We start from the raw sequence: 20517 nt of genomic DNA on the forward strand, positions 1-20517 counted from the left end.
CTTCCAATTTCAGAGATGTGGGCCATACTGCGTGACATCTGCTTTGTTTCCCCATGGACTACAGCTGTGTGACAGTGGTATGTTGGCATCACAATGTAAATATGCATTTTGGGACGGTAATGTCTAATACATTAGTACAAATTCACAGCCAGACTCCTGATTGTTTTGTCGAATAACTGTTTATTTCAGTGTCCTATATTGTTGGGTGGTTGCAAGTCGGTGAGGGGTGATGGTGGAGGATTGTCCATGGCAGAGTCCAGAGTATTAGTATCACAGGTGCAATGTCCAAAAGCCTGAGGAAAGTGGAGCATGGGCATTATAAGAATGGACAGGGTGTCAATGTGGGACAGTGGGATGACAATCAGGGAGGTATCCTTTCCTGGCGGGTGTCTTGGCATCTTACTCTGTCTTCTTCCTGGATCTCAGGGCCCACTTGCGGGGTGGTTCTCCTTCTGCAGGGGGTGGGGTGCTGGTGGCCTGTTGGTCCTGTGGCGGGGCCTCCTGTCCACTAGCGCCGGCGGAGGTGGTAGGCAGTTCTTGGTCCATGCTAGTGTCAGGGGCCCTTTGTCCTGCCACAGTGTCCCGCAATGTGGTGACTACCTGATTCAGAGCCCCTACAATGGTGGCCAGGGCGGAACTGATGTTTCGTAGTTACTCCCTAAACCCCAAATACTGTTCCTCCTGCAGAAGCTGGATCTCCTGAAACCTGGCCAGGACCGTCGCCATCGTCTCCTGGGAGTGGTGGTAGGCTCCCATGATGGAGGAGAGGGCCTCGTGTAGAGTTTGTTCCCTGGGCCTGTCCCCCCCCTGTCGCACAGCAGCCCTCCCAGTTCCCCTGTTTCCCTGTGCCTCTGTCCCCTGGACCGTGTGCCCACTACCACTGCCCCCAGGTCCCTGTTGTTGTTGGGGTGGGGGGTTAACCTGGGTGCCCTGTAGTGGTGGACACACCGCTGATTGAGGTGTCCTGGGGACTGAGGAATGGGCCCGCTGGGTGGGTGCTGTGCTGGTGTTGCCAGAGGGGGGACGGTCTGCTATGGGCTGTGGCTGTCTGAGGGGAACCGACTGTCCCGAGGTCCCCGATGGGCCGGGCTGGTCATCTAGATCCAGGTCGACAGAGGTGCTGTCCTCACTGTGGGCCTCTTCTGGGGTGGAGTGGACATTTGTGGACCCTCCTGCGCGGTGACGTGGCGTTCGGGTCATGCAGGGGTATAAAAGTATGGTTATTGCATTTGTGTGTGCCATAGCGTGTAATGGGTGGGTGCCCTTGTACCCCAGTGCTGGCATTCCCGTGTGGGGGCTTTTGTGATGGTGATTTGGTGGGGGATGGGTATGTGCAGTGGGCATGCTTTGGTGATGGGTGTCCATGCTTTGTGGTCGCATGCAGGGCTTGGTATTGGGATGGGTGGGTTGTGATAATGGGGCATATGTGAGGTGTTGGAGTGATGGGGGTGAGGGTAGGAGTATGTGATGGCATGCAGGTAGAGTGGGGGGGATAAGGTAGTAAAGAGTTGACTTACCAGAGTCCATTCCTCCAGATACTCCTGCGAGGCCCTCAGGATGCAGGATCGCCAAGACTTGCTCCTCCCATGTTTTAAATTCTGGGGGAGGAGGTGGGGGTCCGCCGCCAGTCCGCTGCACCGCGATGTTGTGCCTGGATACCATTGAACGCACCTTCCCCCGTAGGTCGTTCCACCGCTTCCTGATGTCGTCCCTATTTCTTGGGTGCTGTCCCACAGCGTTGACCCTATCGACTATTCTGCTCCATAGCTCCATCTTCCTGGCAATGGAGGTGTGCTGCACCTGTGTCCCGAAGAGCTGTGGCTCTACCCATACAATTTCCTCCACCATGACCCTGAGTTCATCCTCGGAGAACCTGGGGTGTCTTTGCGGTGCCATGGGGTGGTGTGGGTGATGTGTGGGGTGGATTGTGTGGTGATGTGTATTGGTGTGTTGTGTGTAGTGCGTGGAAATATTGCTGGGTGAAAGTAAAATGTGCGTCTGGGTGCTCAGTTCTCTTTCTCTCAGTGTGTGGTCCCGATTCTGTAGAAGTGGGAGTTTGTGGGTGATGTGGGTGTGTGTTTTATATTGTGTTGGGTGTGTGGGAGTGGTGTTTGTATGTGTATCAGGTGTGTGTATTTTGAATTGTCCAATGTGGATGTGTTTTGTAAATGTGTGTGTATTTTGAGCGCGGTGGTGTGTACCGCCAATGGATTACCGCGGTTGAAAGACCGCCGCGTGGATTCGTGGGTCGTGATAGTGTGGGAGTATTTCTGTTGGCGTGACGTGGAGGTTTGGTCATCGCCAGTTTCTCACTGGCCTTTGGTATGGCGGACTTTAGTGGATGTCTGTATTTTGGCGGTTTGCCTGTTGTGGGTCAGAATGACCGTGGCGGTTTACCGTGGCCGCGGCGGTGTTCTGGCGGTCTTCTGCACGGCGGTAAGCGCCTTTTACCGCCAAGGTTGGAATGACCCCCACAGTATCAGTATTGCTTGGTAGGACAACTCTTTTTCTGTTGATAGGATACTGTCCAGTTGGTGGCTCAGGGTGATGGGACTCTACTGGTTCTACAGATTTATTTTACAACTGCCAGGGTTTTTTTTTTTTTATGGAGCTGCCCAGTGGCATAGCGGTGAGAGGGCTGGGATGGTTCCTGTGCACCTATGTTGCTAAGTTTGGCACAACAGGCAAGAACTTCACTATATTTTGGTGGTTATTCTGACAGGAATAGGCTCATTCTGCTCTATATCATACCTCTTTAACTCCTCAACAAGGAGGTGACATGTGGTTTAAATGCTTTTTCATGTCCTGTGTGTGCTAGGCGACATCCATAGGTGGGCCTTGAGTAACATCTGGGCGATTATGGACATATGTCTGTGGGAATGTTTAACTGCCAGGCCACAGATAAGGTTTTGAGGATGGGACATGGGAGTGACCACTGGACAACATATGTGTGTGTATAATTTTTGATTATCTGTTAGCACTTTTTATTCCTCCAGCTGTAATTAGCTTTGCCGGGGGTTGGTTTGGGATTAGAGTGTTCAGAGCGAAATTTCCTGATTTTGCATGACATGCATGTCCAGTTCACCTCCTGATAGGTCTGGCGTACCTCACGGGAACGCCTCCAACATTACTCTCTTGGCCTCTTTCCTAAATTCCTTGATTCACATCCTCTTATTACAACCTCCTTCACATCTTCCATCTGCAATATGCAGGAATACCTTTTCCAGCAACCCCTCAGACAACACTTTTCAGTATATACATAGTCATATCAATCAACTCATTCCGTACAGACATGCATGCACTTGCTTGTCTTCCGAGGATGGGATGGCAGTCTTTGAGTCCACACTCACAGAAACAATGCGCTACATAAATGATAACAATGATATCTTACATTATTGTGACAACTTTTGTCTCTAACAGCTGCATACACATTCTTTGTGAAAAGAATAAATGTTTGTTGCATTTTGGATATGCTTAAAAAGAAGACAACAGTAATGTTGCTGCATTACAGGCCATCCTTTCTCAGCTGCAGAGATGTTTTGACCCAACCAAACATTTTCCTGATTGTGCCCAAGATTGATAAAACTCAGCTTCCTGCATTTATGTAATTCGGCCCAGATTAATACTTACTTTGCGCTAAATTAGCATCATTTTGATTGATGCTAATTCAGCGCAAACTTAACTCCATATTTACATTTTGCCGCTAGACCCGTCTAGTATCAAAATATTAGCGTTAACATAATTTTTCAGATGCGTGAAACCACCTTGCATCAATGAGATGCAAGGTAGGTGTTCCAGTCCAAAAAATGACTCTAACCCCCTAGCGCCATATTTATCCACTCATGCTGAAATTACACACAGGTGGGAGGCAGACCCAAAAAATGACTTTAACTCTGATTTGCGTCAGATTTTAACACCTGGGTCAGACCAAGCGTTAAAATGAGGTCCACACACCACTACCTAAGAAAAACACACAGAAGCAACATTACCAACCTACAGGACAAGATGGAAGTGCTACTGTTCCAGCTTGGGAGACGACGCAGAGGACAGCAACAACAACTGCAACCACCACCTCCACAACGGGGCCCACAAAGGCAACGCATAAGGCAGGAGAGGATATTCCAACACAGGACAACCCTCCTTGACCTCAGCGAACAAGACATCATTAGGATATATAGACTCAACCGTCAAGCCATACTACACCTGCTGCACCACATTGAGCCACAGACCACAGCCAGCCTGCAGCCCCCACATAATATACCACCTGTGACAAACCTGCTAGCTGTTCTGCACATGCTGGCAAGTGGCTAATTTCAGACAACGGGTGCCCTGGTTGCTGGTGTGTCACAGCCGTCCTTCTTGGTGTTCCCGCCGAAGGTGTTAGACGCAATAATCTCTCTGACACCTCCCACATCAGCTTCCCCAACACCCAGCAAATGCAGCAGGAGATAAAGCAGGAGTTCTACCAATTTGCTGGCTCTCCACATGTGCTCGGTGCAATGACCTTCACCTATGTCCGACTTGTTCCACCTGCAGCAACGGAGCATTTATGCAGGAATTGCAAACACACACATTCCATAAATGTGCAGGCTATAGTGGACCACCGGGGACTATTTACAAACATTTTGGTCAAGTACCCCTGGGTGCGTCCATGACGCCTACATATTCAGGCACAGCAGGATCAATGAACACTTCCAGGATGACCAATATGGAAATGGCTTACTTGTGGGTAAGTCAACAAACCTAGCAATACACACACACAACACACCAACCCTGTAGGACACACAAGACATACACCACTCCAAAAACACATGGCTAGGGTAACACAGATGTGCAGGTAGTAACACATATGCACTATGCTGCAGTACAACACAATCAGTGCACAGCACAAACACACACACCCACATGTACGTAACACACCCACAGCTTGACAGGCACACCATGTGAATGACAGGTGTAGATATGTACCCTTTGCTAACAGAAGATGTACACAAACCACTACAAGTGCCCAGAGGTTGCCTACTACGTACACTTCACACACACAGTACACGAAAACAAAGAATAGCACAGCAATGTCAATGGCATACACCATGCTCCTGTAACATAAGTCACACATAGGCACAGACCCCTTAAATCATGCCGTTCAAGTCTCTGCCACAACAAACATCAAATACCAGACAACTGGTGCCAATACTAACTACATCTCATCAACACACACCTGACTTACATGTAATGCGCATATACATCTGCCTGATGCTTTGGGTCACACACATAGGAATACAACATAAACGGCCATCACATAGCATGTGCCAGATCTGTGAATAGTGGCACGACACCTACTGTTGTGACACCTCACATGCACCACTCACTGACTCACAGCACCATCATGTCTGTACCGGAAACAATAAATGGCCCACCTTGAGGCAGAGTCACGGTTAGACAGTGCAGATCATGGATGCCATAGTGGGACCCAGTAGGTGTGCAGAGGACATCACTGACCTTACTTCACTGTGCTAAGGGACACATTTGCTAAGTAGCCAGACTCCATCCCATAGTCTGCACTGTACATGTGTTGACAGTATAAATGCTGATATAGGTATTGGGAGACAGGTGTGACACTGGTAGTAATGTTGATCATCTTTAAACAATGGGATACACACCCTTGGACACCTGATGGCTGGCACAAACATCAGCTACCACACAAGATCACTAAGGGACATATGTAAGAGCCCTCAGTGCCATTGTCATAGCCTGCACTGTATGTCCAAGTTGGCGGATGACCACTCTTTTGTGACTTGAAGCCACATTGTAAATTGGGCACCCTCCCATGCAGCAGTCAGCATGGAAGGGGCGTGCAATGTGTGTTGCTGTAGGTCTGTTACCACAAGATACAAAGCATGATGACGCTGACTCAGATGTAGGTGTCACGAAAAACCTGAGGCAGTGCCAACATCAAACACCACCCCAGGGGTGCCGTTTGCAGGTTGCAATAAGGAAAGATACTGTGATTTGACCTCATATGAATGTGCCACCTATGCATGCTGCATACTGCTGCACACACAGAAAGAGCCAATTGTCCATCAAAACAGTATATGTATAGGAAGGTGTCCGTTTCTGCAGAGATACATCCACCTCCGCAGGGCAGCTAGCCAGGCACTCTGATGCAAGGTTGGCAGTGTTGGTGCACGGCTGCATATTAGGCGCCGCTGCAGGGAACTACAAAGGGTTGCCTAGTAACATGTCACACATGGTGCATTCTTGCATAGTGAAAATGATGCAGCACAGAGCTCCCAATGTCTGAGCTGTGTTGTGCATTGTCACTTACTCATTAAAATGGGCCTAAGTGTTGCAATTCATCTGTAATAGCACATGTCAAAATGGCTGGGATAACCAGGCTCTGTAGAGCTACCACGTTGTCACCACCTCTAACCCCATTGTGTCGCGAGGATGTGTCATGTCCCCTTTAGTGATAGCGCACTTATACAAAGGTGCACTACACAACACATGGCACATACATACTGAGCATCAGTCAGGAATTCTAATGAAATGTCCCAGGTCCTTGAGCCAATACCCAAGATTGTCATGTCCAACAACACAGTGGCAGTAAAACTTAGTACAAGAACAGGAACTCACACCATACCACAAACATGTATGAGTCACAAATAACAACTGCCATGCAATATGACAAACCTGTTGCAAGCCTTAACAACAACTAACATCTTTCATCTTTTGCAGTGGATCAGGGTTATGGCATACAACTGTGGGTGATGACCCCATTTGCAAACCCAAACACAGCAGCAGAGCGTGCATACAATGATGGATACCGTCAGACATGCAGTCTCATGGAAAAGACATCTAGCATACTGAAAGTCAAGATTTAGGTGCCTGGCCCTGACAGGAGGCAGCCTCCTTTATGCCCCACATATTGTGTGTAAAATCATCCTGACATGTGCCATCCTGCACAACATATGGGTGTGAATGAACGTTACAATGTATGACCAGGTTGCTGACCTGTCTGAGGAGGAGGATGGTGCTGATGATATGGAGGGGCAACAGCACAACACAGCTGCTGGGTTAGGCTGGAGACTGCAAATTGTCGAGAACCTTTTCACAGAAAAATCACTGACATCACCATGTTCCATATTTAAATAAACCCTTCACATATACAACCCATCATGGTTTGGTCTATTCAATCTCCACTACATAAACCATAGGAATGTGAGTCTTACCTCAGGGAATATGTAACAGTTACTAATCTGACAAGTGATGCTGTGATATGTGATGTGTAAAATTGTACTGCCAGTATCACACACATCACTTACAGCCTAATGACTGGTATGTGACAGCAGAAGGACATTATCCATGATCCACAACACATATTGTACATTCATGTTGCCAACTTGCTAATCAATAGCTCATCACACCCAACCACATCATGTCCCAATAGGATGTATCCACCGGCCCACAACTGAGGTTGGGGATGTTGAAAAATAGAAATTAATTCATGTCGGAACTTAACACTGTCACATTTCAGTGTGAGAGCAGCAATGGCTGCATGGGACATGTGTGACCAGGGGGGGACATCTATGGTAACTATGGTCATCATGACTTGCCCAGGGATTGTAACCAATGGAAGAAGTTGAGCCTGCGCAGTCTATCCATGGTGATATGTCCTGCCACTACCATGGGACACAAGCTTGACACAGGGTAAACATGACCTCACTAATTGCACGGACACATCTGTAGTATGCACATCAGTATGGATGAGAACATATGCAGCTAGGGCTGCAGGTCTGCCATACAAAAAGCAACAACCGTTGGTAAATGCAATGATTGAAATCCAAAATATGTGATCGTAACATATTTTGGGTGGAATGTAGGCAGAGTGTGTCACACACACTATGTACCAAGGATGTACACATGTCAGGCAAATGTGCAGTTTCCTCACAGCTCGCCCTAAACTCTAAATCCAAGTATGGCGACAGATGTCTTCCTAGGTAGCAATAGTTTGTCCATCATCAACAATACCTGACCTGCGTATGCACCTCCAAAATAGTATGCTCTTCATGACAACATCACATACCAATTCACATTACATCATCAAATATCAGAAGTATTGCATTGTACTGAATGCCAAACATATGTGGATACACTGTTGTCACACATGCTCATATATATGCACGATGTGCAACAATTTGCATGCTGTTGACTCTTTAGCACACACATTGGTGGAACAGACTAATCACACCCTTAACACATTGTTGCATGGACTACCACATGCGGCCATATCCAATATGCCACACTGCAGCACAGCCCATGTCATATGTATGTTGATTCTGGGTGCAACTAAGGACAATGCAAAAAAACAGGCAGGAAATATGACGCAAATGTATCTAAAACATCTGCAAATGCAAACAAAATGACACATGGGCCCTTAGCGTGAATTCTACCTTCGCACTCCTTTCAATGCATCCTTCTGTAAAATCGACGCATAACCGTCATGCATTAATGTAAATGATGCACATGCGTTATGCGCCTAAAAAACCTACGCAAATGGGAAATACGTCAAATTAACACACGCATAACTGAAAAACATGACGCATGGGGAGAGGAAGTGATGTAATAGGAGCTCCTGTCTACAAGCATGGTACAGTAGCTGTAGTTTCACTTTCTCTTTACAGTCTGTGCTTTTGTGAATGTGTGATTGTGGTTTGGAGCTGGTGGTTGAGTCTTGGTAGTGTCCTGGAGTTTGTGGTGACTCTTCTGTCGTGTCCTCTTGTATTTTGTGTGCATTTTGTCCCAGCAGATGTGGTTTTGTGTAGTTTTTGTCTAGATTTGTATTTGTACTGTGGGGTTTCTGTCCGGGGTTGTTACTAATTTGGGATAGTTGGGATACGTTAGTGGGGTTAAGTTTCCATTCTTTTTTTACTTTCTTTGTGTTTAGGGTCAACTCTGACCATTATACAACATGTCTGGAAGAGGGAAGATGACAAGGATGTCCGAGGATGAGATAGGTGGATTTGTGTGACTGGTGTCCCACTACCTGCCTATGATGCTTGAGGTGGGAGGCCGGGTCATCCAGGGATACTGAACTGAGGCCAGGCAGCTGCTGTGGCGCAGGGTGCTCCACCACCTGGAGAGGATATACAGGACCATCAGGAATGAGCACGAGCTCAAGCATCGCTTGTCAGATCTCGTTGCCAGAGAGCAGGATCTGCTCGATCACCTTGGTGTTGAGATCAGCTGACTTGTTGGCGAGTCTCCCATTGTCATACTACTTACTTTTCACTGCTCTTAAATGAAAGTAGCAGATGAGCTGGACTGCTGCATGCAATGCTTGTGGACAGGTTGTATGCAACCAGAATGACGTGTATCTACACCAGTCTAGGCCTGGAGTTCACATGTCCAACTATGATGACAATGCAGGTCAGATATCTCCTGCACAACCATCACAAAGGCACACATTTCAGAGTCCATAGCAACACCTGTGCCCTGGCATAGTGTCATGTATGAACTGCCAAGGCACCGCCAGCCTACCATATTTTCCCTGGATTGTGCCAACAAAGTTGGACAATGCATGTGTAGTGCAACTTTGTCATCATTTCACACACATGACCCGTGCCCCTGCCATAATGTTAGCAAAGGGGGCTTACCCGCCTTAGGGGGGCAATGAATATGGGGCATTTGATACCATGAGACAACTTTGCCACATCAGTCAGGGATTAATCAGTGCATGATCATTGCAGACTTAAAATTGAGCGGCATGTCTATCACAAAGTGCCTCTGGGTGCCTTGCAAGACAAGCTTGAGTACCTGAGTCATATGTCTTGCAAAGCGCCAGGGTAGTGTCATGTTTTTTTACACAACTCCCCCTCTTACCATGTTGTTTCAGCTTCTATCGATGGCCCACAAATGGTTGTTGCAGGGTGTAGCACTACATGAGTCTCTGGCCCAGTGTTAGGATTCAGATGTGTGGCTATAACTCACCAGAGTGTCTGTGTCATTGTGTGATCATAGTGGTGTGCCTGTTGTACTGTTTTCCACTAGGATAACTAGCTTACTCCTCTCAACTAGTTCACACTAAAATTTGTTGTCCACTCGCAGTGACTGTGATTGGACACTAAGGGCCTGATTACAACTTTGGAGGAGGTGTTAATCCGTCCCAAATGTGACGTATATACCACCAGCCATATTACGAGTTCCATAGGATATAATGGAATCGTAATACGGCTGGTAGTATATCCATCACTTTACTGTCACTTTTGGGAAGGATTAACACCTCCTCCAAAGTTGTAATCAGGCCCTAAGCATGGTTTTCCATTCATGTCTTACAGGCGGACCTGCCCCCTACATGGTTGGCAAAGTGGCGCGATTTGAGGACCCAGATGTAACCAGTAAGTGTGATAATGTGTGTCCTGTGAAGCAATCCAGTGTTTGGTGTGAGCGAGTCATGTGTGTTGAATACAATGCCAGATGTGATAAGCTGTCCAATGGTCAGATATCAAAGTAGGCTGGATGGTGACATTTGGCCCATTTAAAGGAACCCCATGCACCACCAGAGGGTCACATCTTGTGTGGCTCGTGGTGCACAATGGCCAGCATCGTGTACACAAGGTGATGACAAGCCACATGTAGGGCCATTTGTGACTAAGAATGACAGAGTGCAATGCGGTGAGAATATTGTCTGTGGCGCACACCATCATTCTCACAACACACGGATGCACCATATTGAACACAATTTGGTGCATCCCTGTATTATAATGAAGATGGAGGACTGAGCTACCAATTGTCCCTCAGCATGGCGCTCCATCTTTTGCACTCCATGTATGTTACACTTATGTGGAATGTAATTGGCTTGCATGCAGGTCAAGGCCAAACGTGTGCTGGCATGGAATTGGGTGTGAAAGGAACAGTAGTAGCAGATCAGGTATTGATGGGTGTCTACACCTGGACACATGAATGTAGATGTGACAGACCTATGGATACCAGCTTCCTAGTTGTCATCCCTCCTAACATATGGTCCACTCCTTGACTCCGTGTATGAGTGGGCATGCCTTGGTGGTAGATGTGATGCTCACAGAGTAGGGGACAGTCATATTGATCAGGCTTGCATGCGTACCTATCAGCTGTGACCCATTATGGTTACCAACAGCATCCCTTCCTCCCAATACATGTACAATCTACTGGTGATGTATGGTTGAAAATAGACACAGATGATGAGGAAGTTTGGGCCTGACCTATGTAAAGTTTGCACTGCCTTTGCATTATTCTTTATTATGCAAAAGCGGTGCACACTTCCAAATGTTTGGTTCATTTTATCATTTTGCGTCACTTTAGTGTCAATAATATGATGCTAAAGCAGTGTTGTCATTACATTTATCAGGACCATTGTCTATACTGGAATGTGAGTCAGAGTGCATGTGTAATTAGGTTTAGCAGTGTAAGCTACTAATCTGTACAGACTCCACACAATGCTGACACTGATGGTTGCCTGTCTCCATTTTACAGCTGCCAACATGATGAGCTGTGTGCGTTCCATAAGAGGGCAGTGAGGTACCGCCATATCCTGACAGTGGCGTCTGGGTTCAGATGAATGGCTCGCTGCTACCGTGCAGCGAGGGCAAGGAGGGAGTGGCGGGCATTACCAAAAGGGGTCCCCACACTGGCTAAGATGGCACAGAAGACACCTAGCTCCTCAGAAGTGCAGGGGGGCACAGCTGGCACCACACCCACAACCATGGCTGCAACAGCTTCAACATCAGTGCAACAGCCCACGCCACCTGCTGCCATCGACTCACAATTGCTGCAGGATCTGCAGAGGGAGTTGTCCTGGTGCTTAAACATCTGGACAGCTTGGAGGAGGAGGTGGCCGCAAACACCAAGAGGCTGAAATTCAAAACTGAAGAAGGTCAAACTTTGACTGATCTGTCAACTGCCACCTCCGAGTTCTGTCCCCTCCCTTCGGATTTGTTTTATTTTGGGTTTTAGGGGGTTAGTGTTAGGTTACTGTAGGTATGTAGATTAGATAGGATAAGTGGATTTGGGGGAGTTTACTTAATATGTGTTAGTTGGTGGGTGGGGGTCATGTTGGGGTATCTATGTGTTTTCTATAATAACAAAAAATATTTAAAAAAATAAATATATATATATATATATATATATATATATATATATATATATATATATATATATATGTATATTTAGATTTAGTTAGTATATGTGTAGTATTAGTAAATGTTGTCCTGCATATGTCTTGTGACTTAAGGAGGTTGTGGGGCCAATGTTTAGAGTGTGATGTTAAAAGTGTTAGTTAAGTTTAGCATAGGGTAGTTATCTTTAGTTGTTGGTTAAGTATAGATAGGGTTGTTTTATTAATGTTTTAGTTTAGTTTAATACTTAACAAACATTTTTGCATACTCCTATACATTTTGTGTTATATGCTTGTGTCTCAGGGTCTTCCCATGAGTGTACAGTGTAAATTGTGTGTTGGGATAGGGATTCCATCCTGCCACTGAATCCCTCTCTTGACATGTGCATCACCTATTGACAACTGAGCTGTCACATTGTCAGCAACAAGGCATCTACTTGTCCATGCATCTGCCATCCAATGTATCCATCACTAAAGGTGACTATGTTTAGTTTGTATTGGACAGGTAGGTGCGGCAATGCAGCTGTCAGTCTTGGGGTCCTGTGTAAGAATGTTGAGAACTGTGGCACATCTGACAACAGCCTACATTTGAAGTCTATCCTGCAAAACTGACCCGTGGCAATTACAAATGAGGTTAGGTACCTCTATATTAAACCAATGTGTTCTACTGGTACTCCCAGCTGATGATATTGCGCTAGAACTGTATCACAGCCATTCCTGCCGTATGTAGTGAGTGAAGCATACATGTGTTCCTCATTTTTGACATACTCAGTGAATTGAGGAGACCAGCATTGACATTTGTCATGTTGGGACCTTGTGTGTAGGTATGTGCCCCCATAGTCCTGCACTCCTGTACTGACACTCTGTGACTAATGACATGGTTACAGACATCACAATTACAAAGCTTAGTAGATATATCACAATACACAAAGACATGCTGTTTGTGTAGGAGGTGTTTATTTACAAGTGTCATAGTGCGATACTTACAATGTCCAGGTCACTGACCCCATTTGTGAAATCCATACATCGTGACTTAACACAAGCCCAGGGTTGAGGGACATGTCATGGGACATGCTTGGGTGAAGTGTTGTTAAGTGCGGAGGAACAATAATTGCCAATGGGTAAGTGAGAGACAATTTCCAACTGTGCTAACACTGGCATGATCTCTAGCACAGGACAAAGAAGTACACTGCCCATGTGTCATGGGCTGGTGCTACCGGGAAATCTTACGAGTGAAGATGATCTGTTCCACATCTTCATCCTCCGATTTGTGAGATGTCTCCTCTGCCCTTGATGGTGGTGGTAGGGATGTATAGGGGGGCACACACACTTCATTGGATGGAGATGTGGAATCACAATTCCAGGGAGTTGCCATCTGTGGAACAACATATAGCATCACTGTAGCAAGAAGGAGCTGCTGGCTTTTCAGAATAGCAGCAACATCCGGGTGAAAGACAGCCATGTCTGCCCAGAGGGAGGCCACTTCCTGGTGCATGGAGTCCAGCTTGTTCTCAATCCCGCTTCTGCCAGTTTGGGAGGGCGGATGTTATGGTCTCTCCCTCATGGCAGCAGTTATGTTCCTCAGACACTGCTGAACTCCATGCAGTGGGGAGTGAGTGCCTCGTTTGGCTGCAGTATGTTCATTGGCCGTAACGAGGCACGTGTGCATACCCTCTTGGCTGGCTGCCACAGTCTCCATCCCCACCCGCACCTACTTGGCCAGCTCCTGCTGGACTCCTACTACTGTCCTCTCAAAGCTAGTCCCTGGGTCCTAGGAGTCCTCAGCTGTGACAGTACTGGCAGTCTGTACTATTGGGGTGATTGGGGGGCATCTGCGATGCCTGCTACATTATTTGTCCTCCTTGTGACTTCCAGGACTTCTTGGAGGGTCCCTTGGCTGATGGTTGTCAGCTGGTCATCCAGGTCATTGGGGTACTCCAGGACAGGCAGATCAGCAGGAGAGCCATCATCCTCTGCAAAGAGATGGTGTAAAATCAATCTTTCTATGTTGTGGCAGTTGACATGTTATGCACTGACTTGCTATTGGAGGCTCATTGTCATCTTACTACCCGGACATTGTTCCTGTACATCATTGTTGCAGTCTTTCAGCCCTTTGCCCCACCTGAGTGTCACATGAGGGGAAGCTCAGGTGGCACAATTGGTTGAGTCATATCTACTAGGTGTGATGTATTTCCTTTGTGTGGCTTGACACCATCTTGTTACTGTCAACCCTCCCTATGCATGGTTGGGCCTTGCAATGGGTGTTGCAGTGGTCAAGCCACAGCAACACACATGGCAATATGCCCCTGTCCCAGTCTGACATGTTTCATATATAACTGGGCGGTACTGAAACCTTGCTCCACCTAAGGGATGGCATTGCCAAGACACTATGCTGTTGTTTTTTTTGATTGCTCCTCATGTTGATGTATGCATGTGTGCTACACTGCACAGCCCACATAGACCTAGCAGATTTCCATTTCATCTTCTGTCTGTGCTGGAAGGTGCTCCTTCCTACAAAACTATGATCTCCCCCTCAATGCAGCCATGCTTGCACTATGATGCAAGAGATGCAGCATAGTGGCAGTACAGCTAAATTGACACAGGCACAGGGGTGGGCCCAGAGATGACTGACATGGGTATCATTTGTTGCTGTGTACATCATTTTCTGTATGACAGTGCCTGATGGTAAATTAGTTTATGGACATAGACATTTAACTGGAGTTGAACTTAGGTCAGGGCCTCGAGCTAGTTTGATGGTGATTTTGCAGGTAGTCATACTGGTGCATACATGAACCCTCATTACAAGTCCAGCAATCCTGTGAACACCTGACTGCCATTGTCTATATGATCATCCCCAACAGCGCAGGTGGTAGTTGCACATGTTGTCAATGGGGAATGCTCCATGGGCCAATGGCCTGGCACTGGCAGGTTGCCGTCAGCTTACAGACTGGCAATGTCACCTGTCTTGTGACCAGATCAGTATTAGGATCAGCGCTATCCTCCAAGTATGTTCCCGCTTTTCCACCAGTCTTTGCATAGTGGTGAAACCCCCATGCAAAGGTTGGTGGTGATGTGGTGTGGTGTGCCCATGCACAGCCCATGCACCTGGCATGGGCAGTGCAGGGGGACCCATGCCCTGCCCCTTTGCCCTTTCCACTGCTTGATTTGCTGGGCCAAGAGTGGTGTGTCCTGTCACACTCAATGCGCCCCAAGACTGGCACTGACTCTATTTGACCCATCAACAATGTTGTGCTAAGTGCACCACAGAGCTACTATGAGCAGACAGATTTCCACCTGCCATCCCAACATGTGACTCATACTGCCAACTGCAAAGGGTACACTGCACTGGCAGTCTTTCCAACACCAGACTTGCCCATACACCATCCCCGCCCGTCAATGTGAAATTGTACACTATTATGTTCACAGTCATAGACCATGTGTTATATGTGTCTGGTTCTTCCCCCCATTCCTATGTGTTTCACATGGTTGTGTCAGAATAGTTGTGGGCTCAGCCTGTATTTTTTGTGACCTACAGTTTGCAATCTGTGGTACATATTTTCTATAGTGGCACAGTTCTGATCAGCATCAAAATGTGTGGCTCCACAATACATCAGTTTAGTTGTTCTGGGTAGTGGCATGTTTCCAGTGATACAGGACCACCCTGGTATTCTCCCAGCGCCTGCTCAGATTATTTTCCCTGCACCCAGGGGGCATCCTTACTGCATGATGGAGTGGTGGCTGCCTTATGTGGATGTGTTGTTAATGTGTGCGGTGGTGGTGCTACCAGCACATGTCTGGGTACTGTTGGGAATGGTTGCAATGAATTGTGTGCTGTAAGATGCAGCACACGTGTTTGGGCAATGAGGTTAGGCAGTTGTAAGGTGTTACTGCCAGGGACACCACCATGATGTAACCCCAGGAATGGTATTGACTGACTCCCTAGTCTATGATGTCTTGGTTATGTTGGTAGGGTTTATTTGACTATATGCAAGGGATGTTGTGATGACACAACCAGAGGCACAGTTATTAGACATCCCTTCTATCCTATGTGCTGCATATGTACGTGTAGGTATTTAGGCCTGGCGATTGACATCTGTCCAGGTTGTGAGTGTGTTGTGGTACATGGCACTACAAAGGCTTAGGTACATGTGTAGCTTACGTCTGCGTGGTGCAACTTGCTTCATGTGCAATGTGTCCCTCTGCGCTCCTTTGACATGCATTGAGTGTGTCCTGTGTGCCTCCCCCTTCTTGCACTTCACAATTTAGCATTATTTTCCCCATGCAACTTACCCTGCATTTGTGGTGTTTCCTGGTAGTCTGCGCTATCCTGTCCTGCGATTCCAGTGACCAGTTCCTCTGGGACGACCGCTGCAACCATCTCCTCCAGGTCCTCTTGTGATGCTGGAGTACCATCTCCAGTTTTCAGTGCTGCCTTCCTGTTCCTTGCCATTTTTTCCTTTGCCCTTTGCTTCCAATCATGCCAGCATTTTGTGCACTTGGTTACGGTTCTCCTCACCTCTGCCACACTGTTAATCTTGTCTACTATCTGCTACCAGATTGCCCCTCTCCTACTTATTGGCAGTGTTGAGGTGATGAAGAGTTGATGTTGATGCTCCGTCACCTCTCTCTAAAGTATTTCATGCTCCTCTGCAATGAAACTTTTTCTTCTCCCTCACCTGTGTGTCCTCCTGGCTGGTTCCTAGTTAATTGGGGTCACCCTGGGGTCTCTCCTGGTTTTCTGGGTCAATTTTGCCTCTCCTTTGCACTGTTTTCTGCACTAGCGTCTGAAGTTGATGCTAATGCGGTTCAAAACGGTGCATTTCCGTTTTGTGACAACTTTACGTGCTGTAAAACAAGTTAGAGTCATTTTTGCTACATTAAAGTCATTTTGCCTTACGACAAGGCGCAATGGTTAACGTCAAAAAAGTTGACTTTAACTATTTTTTAGTGCATCATGGTATAAATATGATGCCCAGACAGTGCTAAAAAATGGCACTAGGCAGCGCTAAGCATTTTGAATCAACACTGCGTTTCTGCAGTTTTGCATCAAAAAGTATAAATCTGGCCCTCAGTTTGTACCAAGAGAGCTATTTTTACCAATAGAGGAATGCAATTAATACTTTGAAAAGTAGCGGCCTTAAGAAGCACGCACTTCTGAAAATGGTTTCTTAAATACGTGGACTGGGATGCTTGTGGCAGTCTGTAGACGTTTGTGAGGGGATTTGTCAGTTAATTATTCTTGTTTGACATTTGACTGAGAATTAGAAGAAATTTACACGCAAGAATAAGGCACTGTTAAACTTGAGTTAGTTACGAAATATGGTGTGATGTCAATGAAAACCAGAAAACCAGCTTACTGGCATGTGTAAATGTACCACAAATGAGGCTTCAGATCACTTTGGTCGTAGTGTGTGTGAATTTAAGACTCCACAGAAAAGTTTGATGGCCACAGGGGCTGAAGGTTCTATTACATATCAGCCATGGGATCTGAAAAGAGAAAGATGGATGACTTGGATGCTGCTTACTTTTTTGCAGGCATGACCTGTCTTCTTTTGGAGTGAAAGTTTCCATCATCGAGCCTGGGGCTTTCAAAACAAATATGGCAGTCAAAGCAAAATTCAAGGAGAGCCTGGACAGGATTTGGAGCCAGCTCCCATCCGAGGTGAAGGAGAGCTACGGAGAGACCTCTTTCCACAACTGTGAGTTCTCTGCTCTTATATGTAATGTATGTTCTGCCATCATCTGAAAAAACCTGATAGCATTCCAGGCTTTGGTGCATATGTGCCAATCAGTGTGCTCGATATTGTTTTTTTGATATGTCTTATTTCATCTTCTACTGCCAAACTATTCCCTCAGCTTCACGTTCTGGGATAGCTGTTGTCTGTCAACTCCACACTGTCTTTTCACCCTCTCTCTTCTTACGCCTGTCATTTCCTTATATTTCTCATCCTGCTTTTCATTCACTCCTCTTTTCTCAGTGTGTTATTTTCTTTGATAACTGCCTTTGTTCCTTAATCTTCCTCTTACATTGTGTGAAATCTGGCACTAGGACCATGGGCATGAGGCTCTGACCACCACCAGACAGAATAGAAAAGACGTTAGTGATTGGGAGAGGAGCAGGAAATGCTGGGAAAGATCCACGTGGCAAGCAGAGTGAGAGAGAGAAATAAAGAGCCTGTTCATGAACAGCCTCCTGCGTCCATCTCATCTTTTGTCATGACCCAACATCTGGTGACGAGGAGGCTCTGCAAACTACCTGCACCCTGGCCACCCGCATCACGCCCACAACCAGTGGGGGAAAGGTTCTCGGCCTGCGCACAACTGTGCTTACCCGGGTCCAGGCATCTAGATCACGCCAACAACACCGCAGGCCATGTGCTCCTGTCGGCCCCAGGCTACAGGTCCCTGTGAACCTGTCCTTATGCCCCAGTGCCTGCCAGTTCTCCAGAAGCCTCCAACCCTATCCAGACTCTTTCACCCTCAGGCACCAGGGCTGCCAACAGGCCTATTGAGGGTCCTCTGAAATGCTCCTCAACATTGGGAAGACTTCAAGGGGCCACTGAAGCACTGTTGCAGCACTGACACCCACCCTGGCTGCAACACCTAAAGTGAGCGCTCCTGCCTCCACCCATCAGCCTATCGTGCCCACCCCACCAACAAGGATGGAGGGGCCAAGTTGATGCTGCTGCATTCCAGAAACCACCTCTTGCATTCAACACCACCAACAAACACCACATTGGAGCAGATGTTATGCCTGGATCAAACAGTTTGATGACTTCATTGATGCCCTGGGGAAGACGGTGATATCAAGATCCTTAAGTACCTCAAGAACCTAGTGGGTGAGGGAATCAAAAAAGCTTAAAAAACTCCCCATTGCGGATGCTGCCTCATATCAAAGTCAAGGAGGCCCTTCCTGAGATGTCTGACCCTATGCTCAATACCAACTATGAGAGGTACCTTTTTCACAAGCCGCAACAACAGCTTAGAGAATCCGTGAGCAGCTTCGATGAATGATTAGAGACCCTCATTTAGCACTGCCACTTTAGTGACTATAACGATGAAGGAGCTGTGTGTCTCAAAATTATAGATGGATGCCTATCTGACTCATTCCAGAGGTGGATACTTAGGAAAACTCACAGTCTCGAGAAGATGCTCACAGCTGCCAGAGTTGAAGAAGGAGTGGAGTGGCAGATGGCCTTGATGGAGGCAGGCTCCATGAGCAACAAGAGTGCATTGTCCATAAAAAGCAATTACACGACAAATGCGACACACACAAATCCACACTCTGACAAGAGGCAAAGTCATGCTACTGATGAGCCCTTGCATTTCCCCATAAAGGCAAATGCCCTGCTCTAGGACAAATAAACAAAGGCTGCAGAAAAGAGAACCACTTCAAGAGAACCACTCTGACAAAAGTCAGATCTCAAAGCACGGCAAAACAAAAAGAAGATGCAAGGCGCAACCACCGTAAGTCAGAAGACAACAAGAAGAGACACCATGCATGCCACGTTCAATCTACCCGAACCAGAGGTCACTGAGATCCTCCTCCAGCGAATTATCATACGTGTCTAGGCTAAGTGAGAGTGAAGAGGATGGCTACCTGCTAATGATGTCCACAGATGAGCCTGAACCCCATTTGGTAACATTGAAGGTGAAACTGTGGGACCAAGCTTTGTTTTTCGTTGTTTACAGCGAGCCTCAGTAAATGTAGAGGGCCAGAAGGCGCAAACCTCCTGAAGTTGAGTATCATTGAGCAGTCAAAGGGGCCCCCCCCATGGGACTCCCTCATAGTTGTGGTGCCAAAAGTAGAGATGTATGCATCTGTGTTGACATGCAGCAACCCAATAGAGCCATAGAACACAATCAAAACCTGGGACCCCACATAACTGACGTGATTACTCAACTAAACAGAGCCAAGGTATTCTCCATACTTGACCTGAACAAGGGCAATCATCAATTAGATTCAGAAGAAAGTTGCAGATACAGCACCATGTTTTCACACATGTAGGGCTTTTCTGTTATAAACGATTACATTTTGGCATCTTGTCAGCTACTGGAATATTTTAAGATGTCATCCAGCGGGTCATTCGATGAGTCTCCAATGCCATCAGTTACAGCGATGACATTCTAATCTTTGCCATCACAAGAAAGAAGCATGAAAGGGCCCTCCACCAGGTGTGTCAGCTGCTCACCGCAGCTGGAATCACGCTCAATGCCAGCAAGTATGAACTCCACAAGACATGCCTCAAATTCTTTGGTCACATCTTCTCAGCTGAAGGCATGGAACTGGACAAGGTGAATGCCCTGTCAGAGACTGAAACCTCGAAAGATGTAGCCATGCTATGATTCTTCCTCAGGATGGCTAGCTA

At 46.9% G+C, this 20517-nt stretch overlaps 1 protein-coding gene across 3 annotated transcripts in view; it reads left to right on the plus strand.

Moving 5' to 3' along the window:
• Positions 1 to 20517, plus strand: part of LOC138292332 (retinol dehydrogenase 7-like) — a 242577-nt gene that overhangs the window by 210820 nt on the left and 11240 nt on the right. For all 3 annotated transcript variants that reach the window (XM_069230881.1, XM_069230883.1, XM_069230882.1), the window contains one exon: positions 17684 to 17847. In XM_069230881.1, the coding sequence (XP_069086982.1) occupies positions 17684 to 17847 (164 nt within the window). The remainder of the gene's footprint in view (positions 1 to 17683; positions 17848 to 20517) is intronic.

The sequence above is a fragment of the Pleurodeles waltl genome, chromosome 4_2 (genome assembly GCF_031143425.1).
Source record: "Pleurodeles waltl isolate 20211129_DDA chromosome 4_2, aPleWal1.hap1.20221129, whole genome shotgun sequence".
Lineage (NCBI taxonomy): Eukaryota > Metazoa > Chordata > Amphibia > Caudata > Salamandridae > Pleurodeles > Pleurodeles waltl.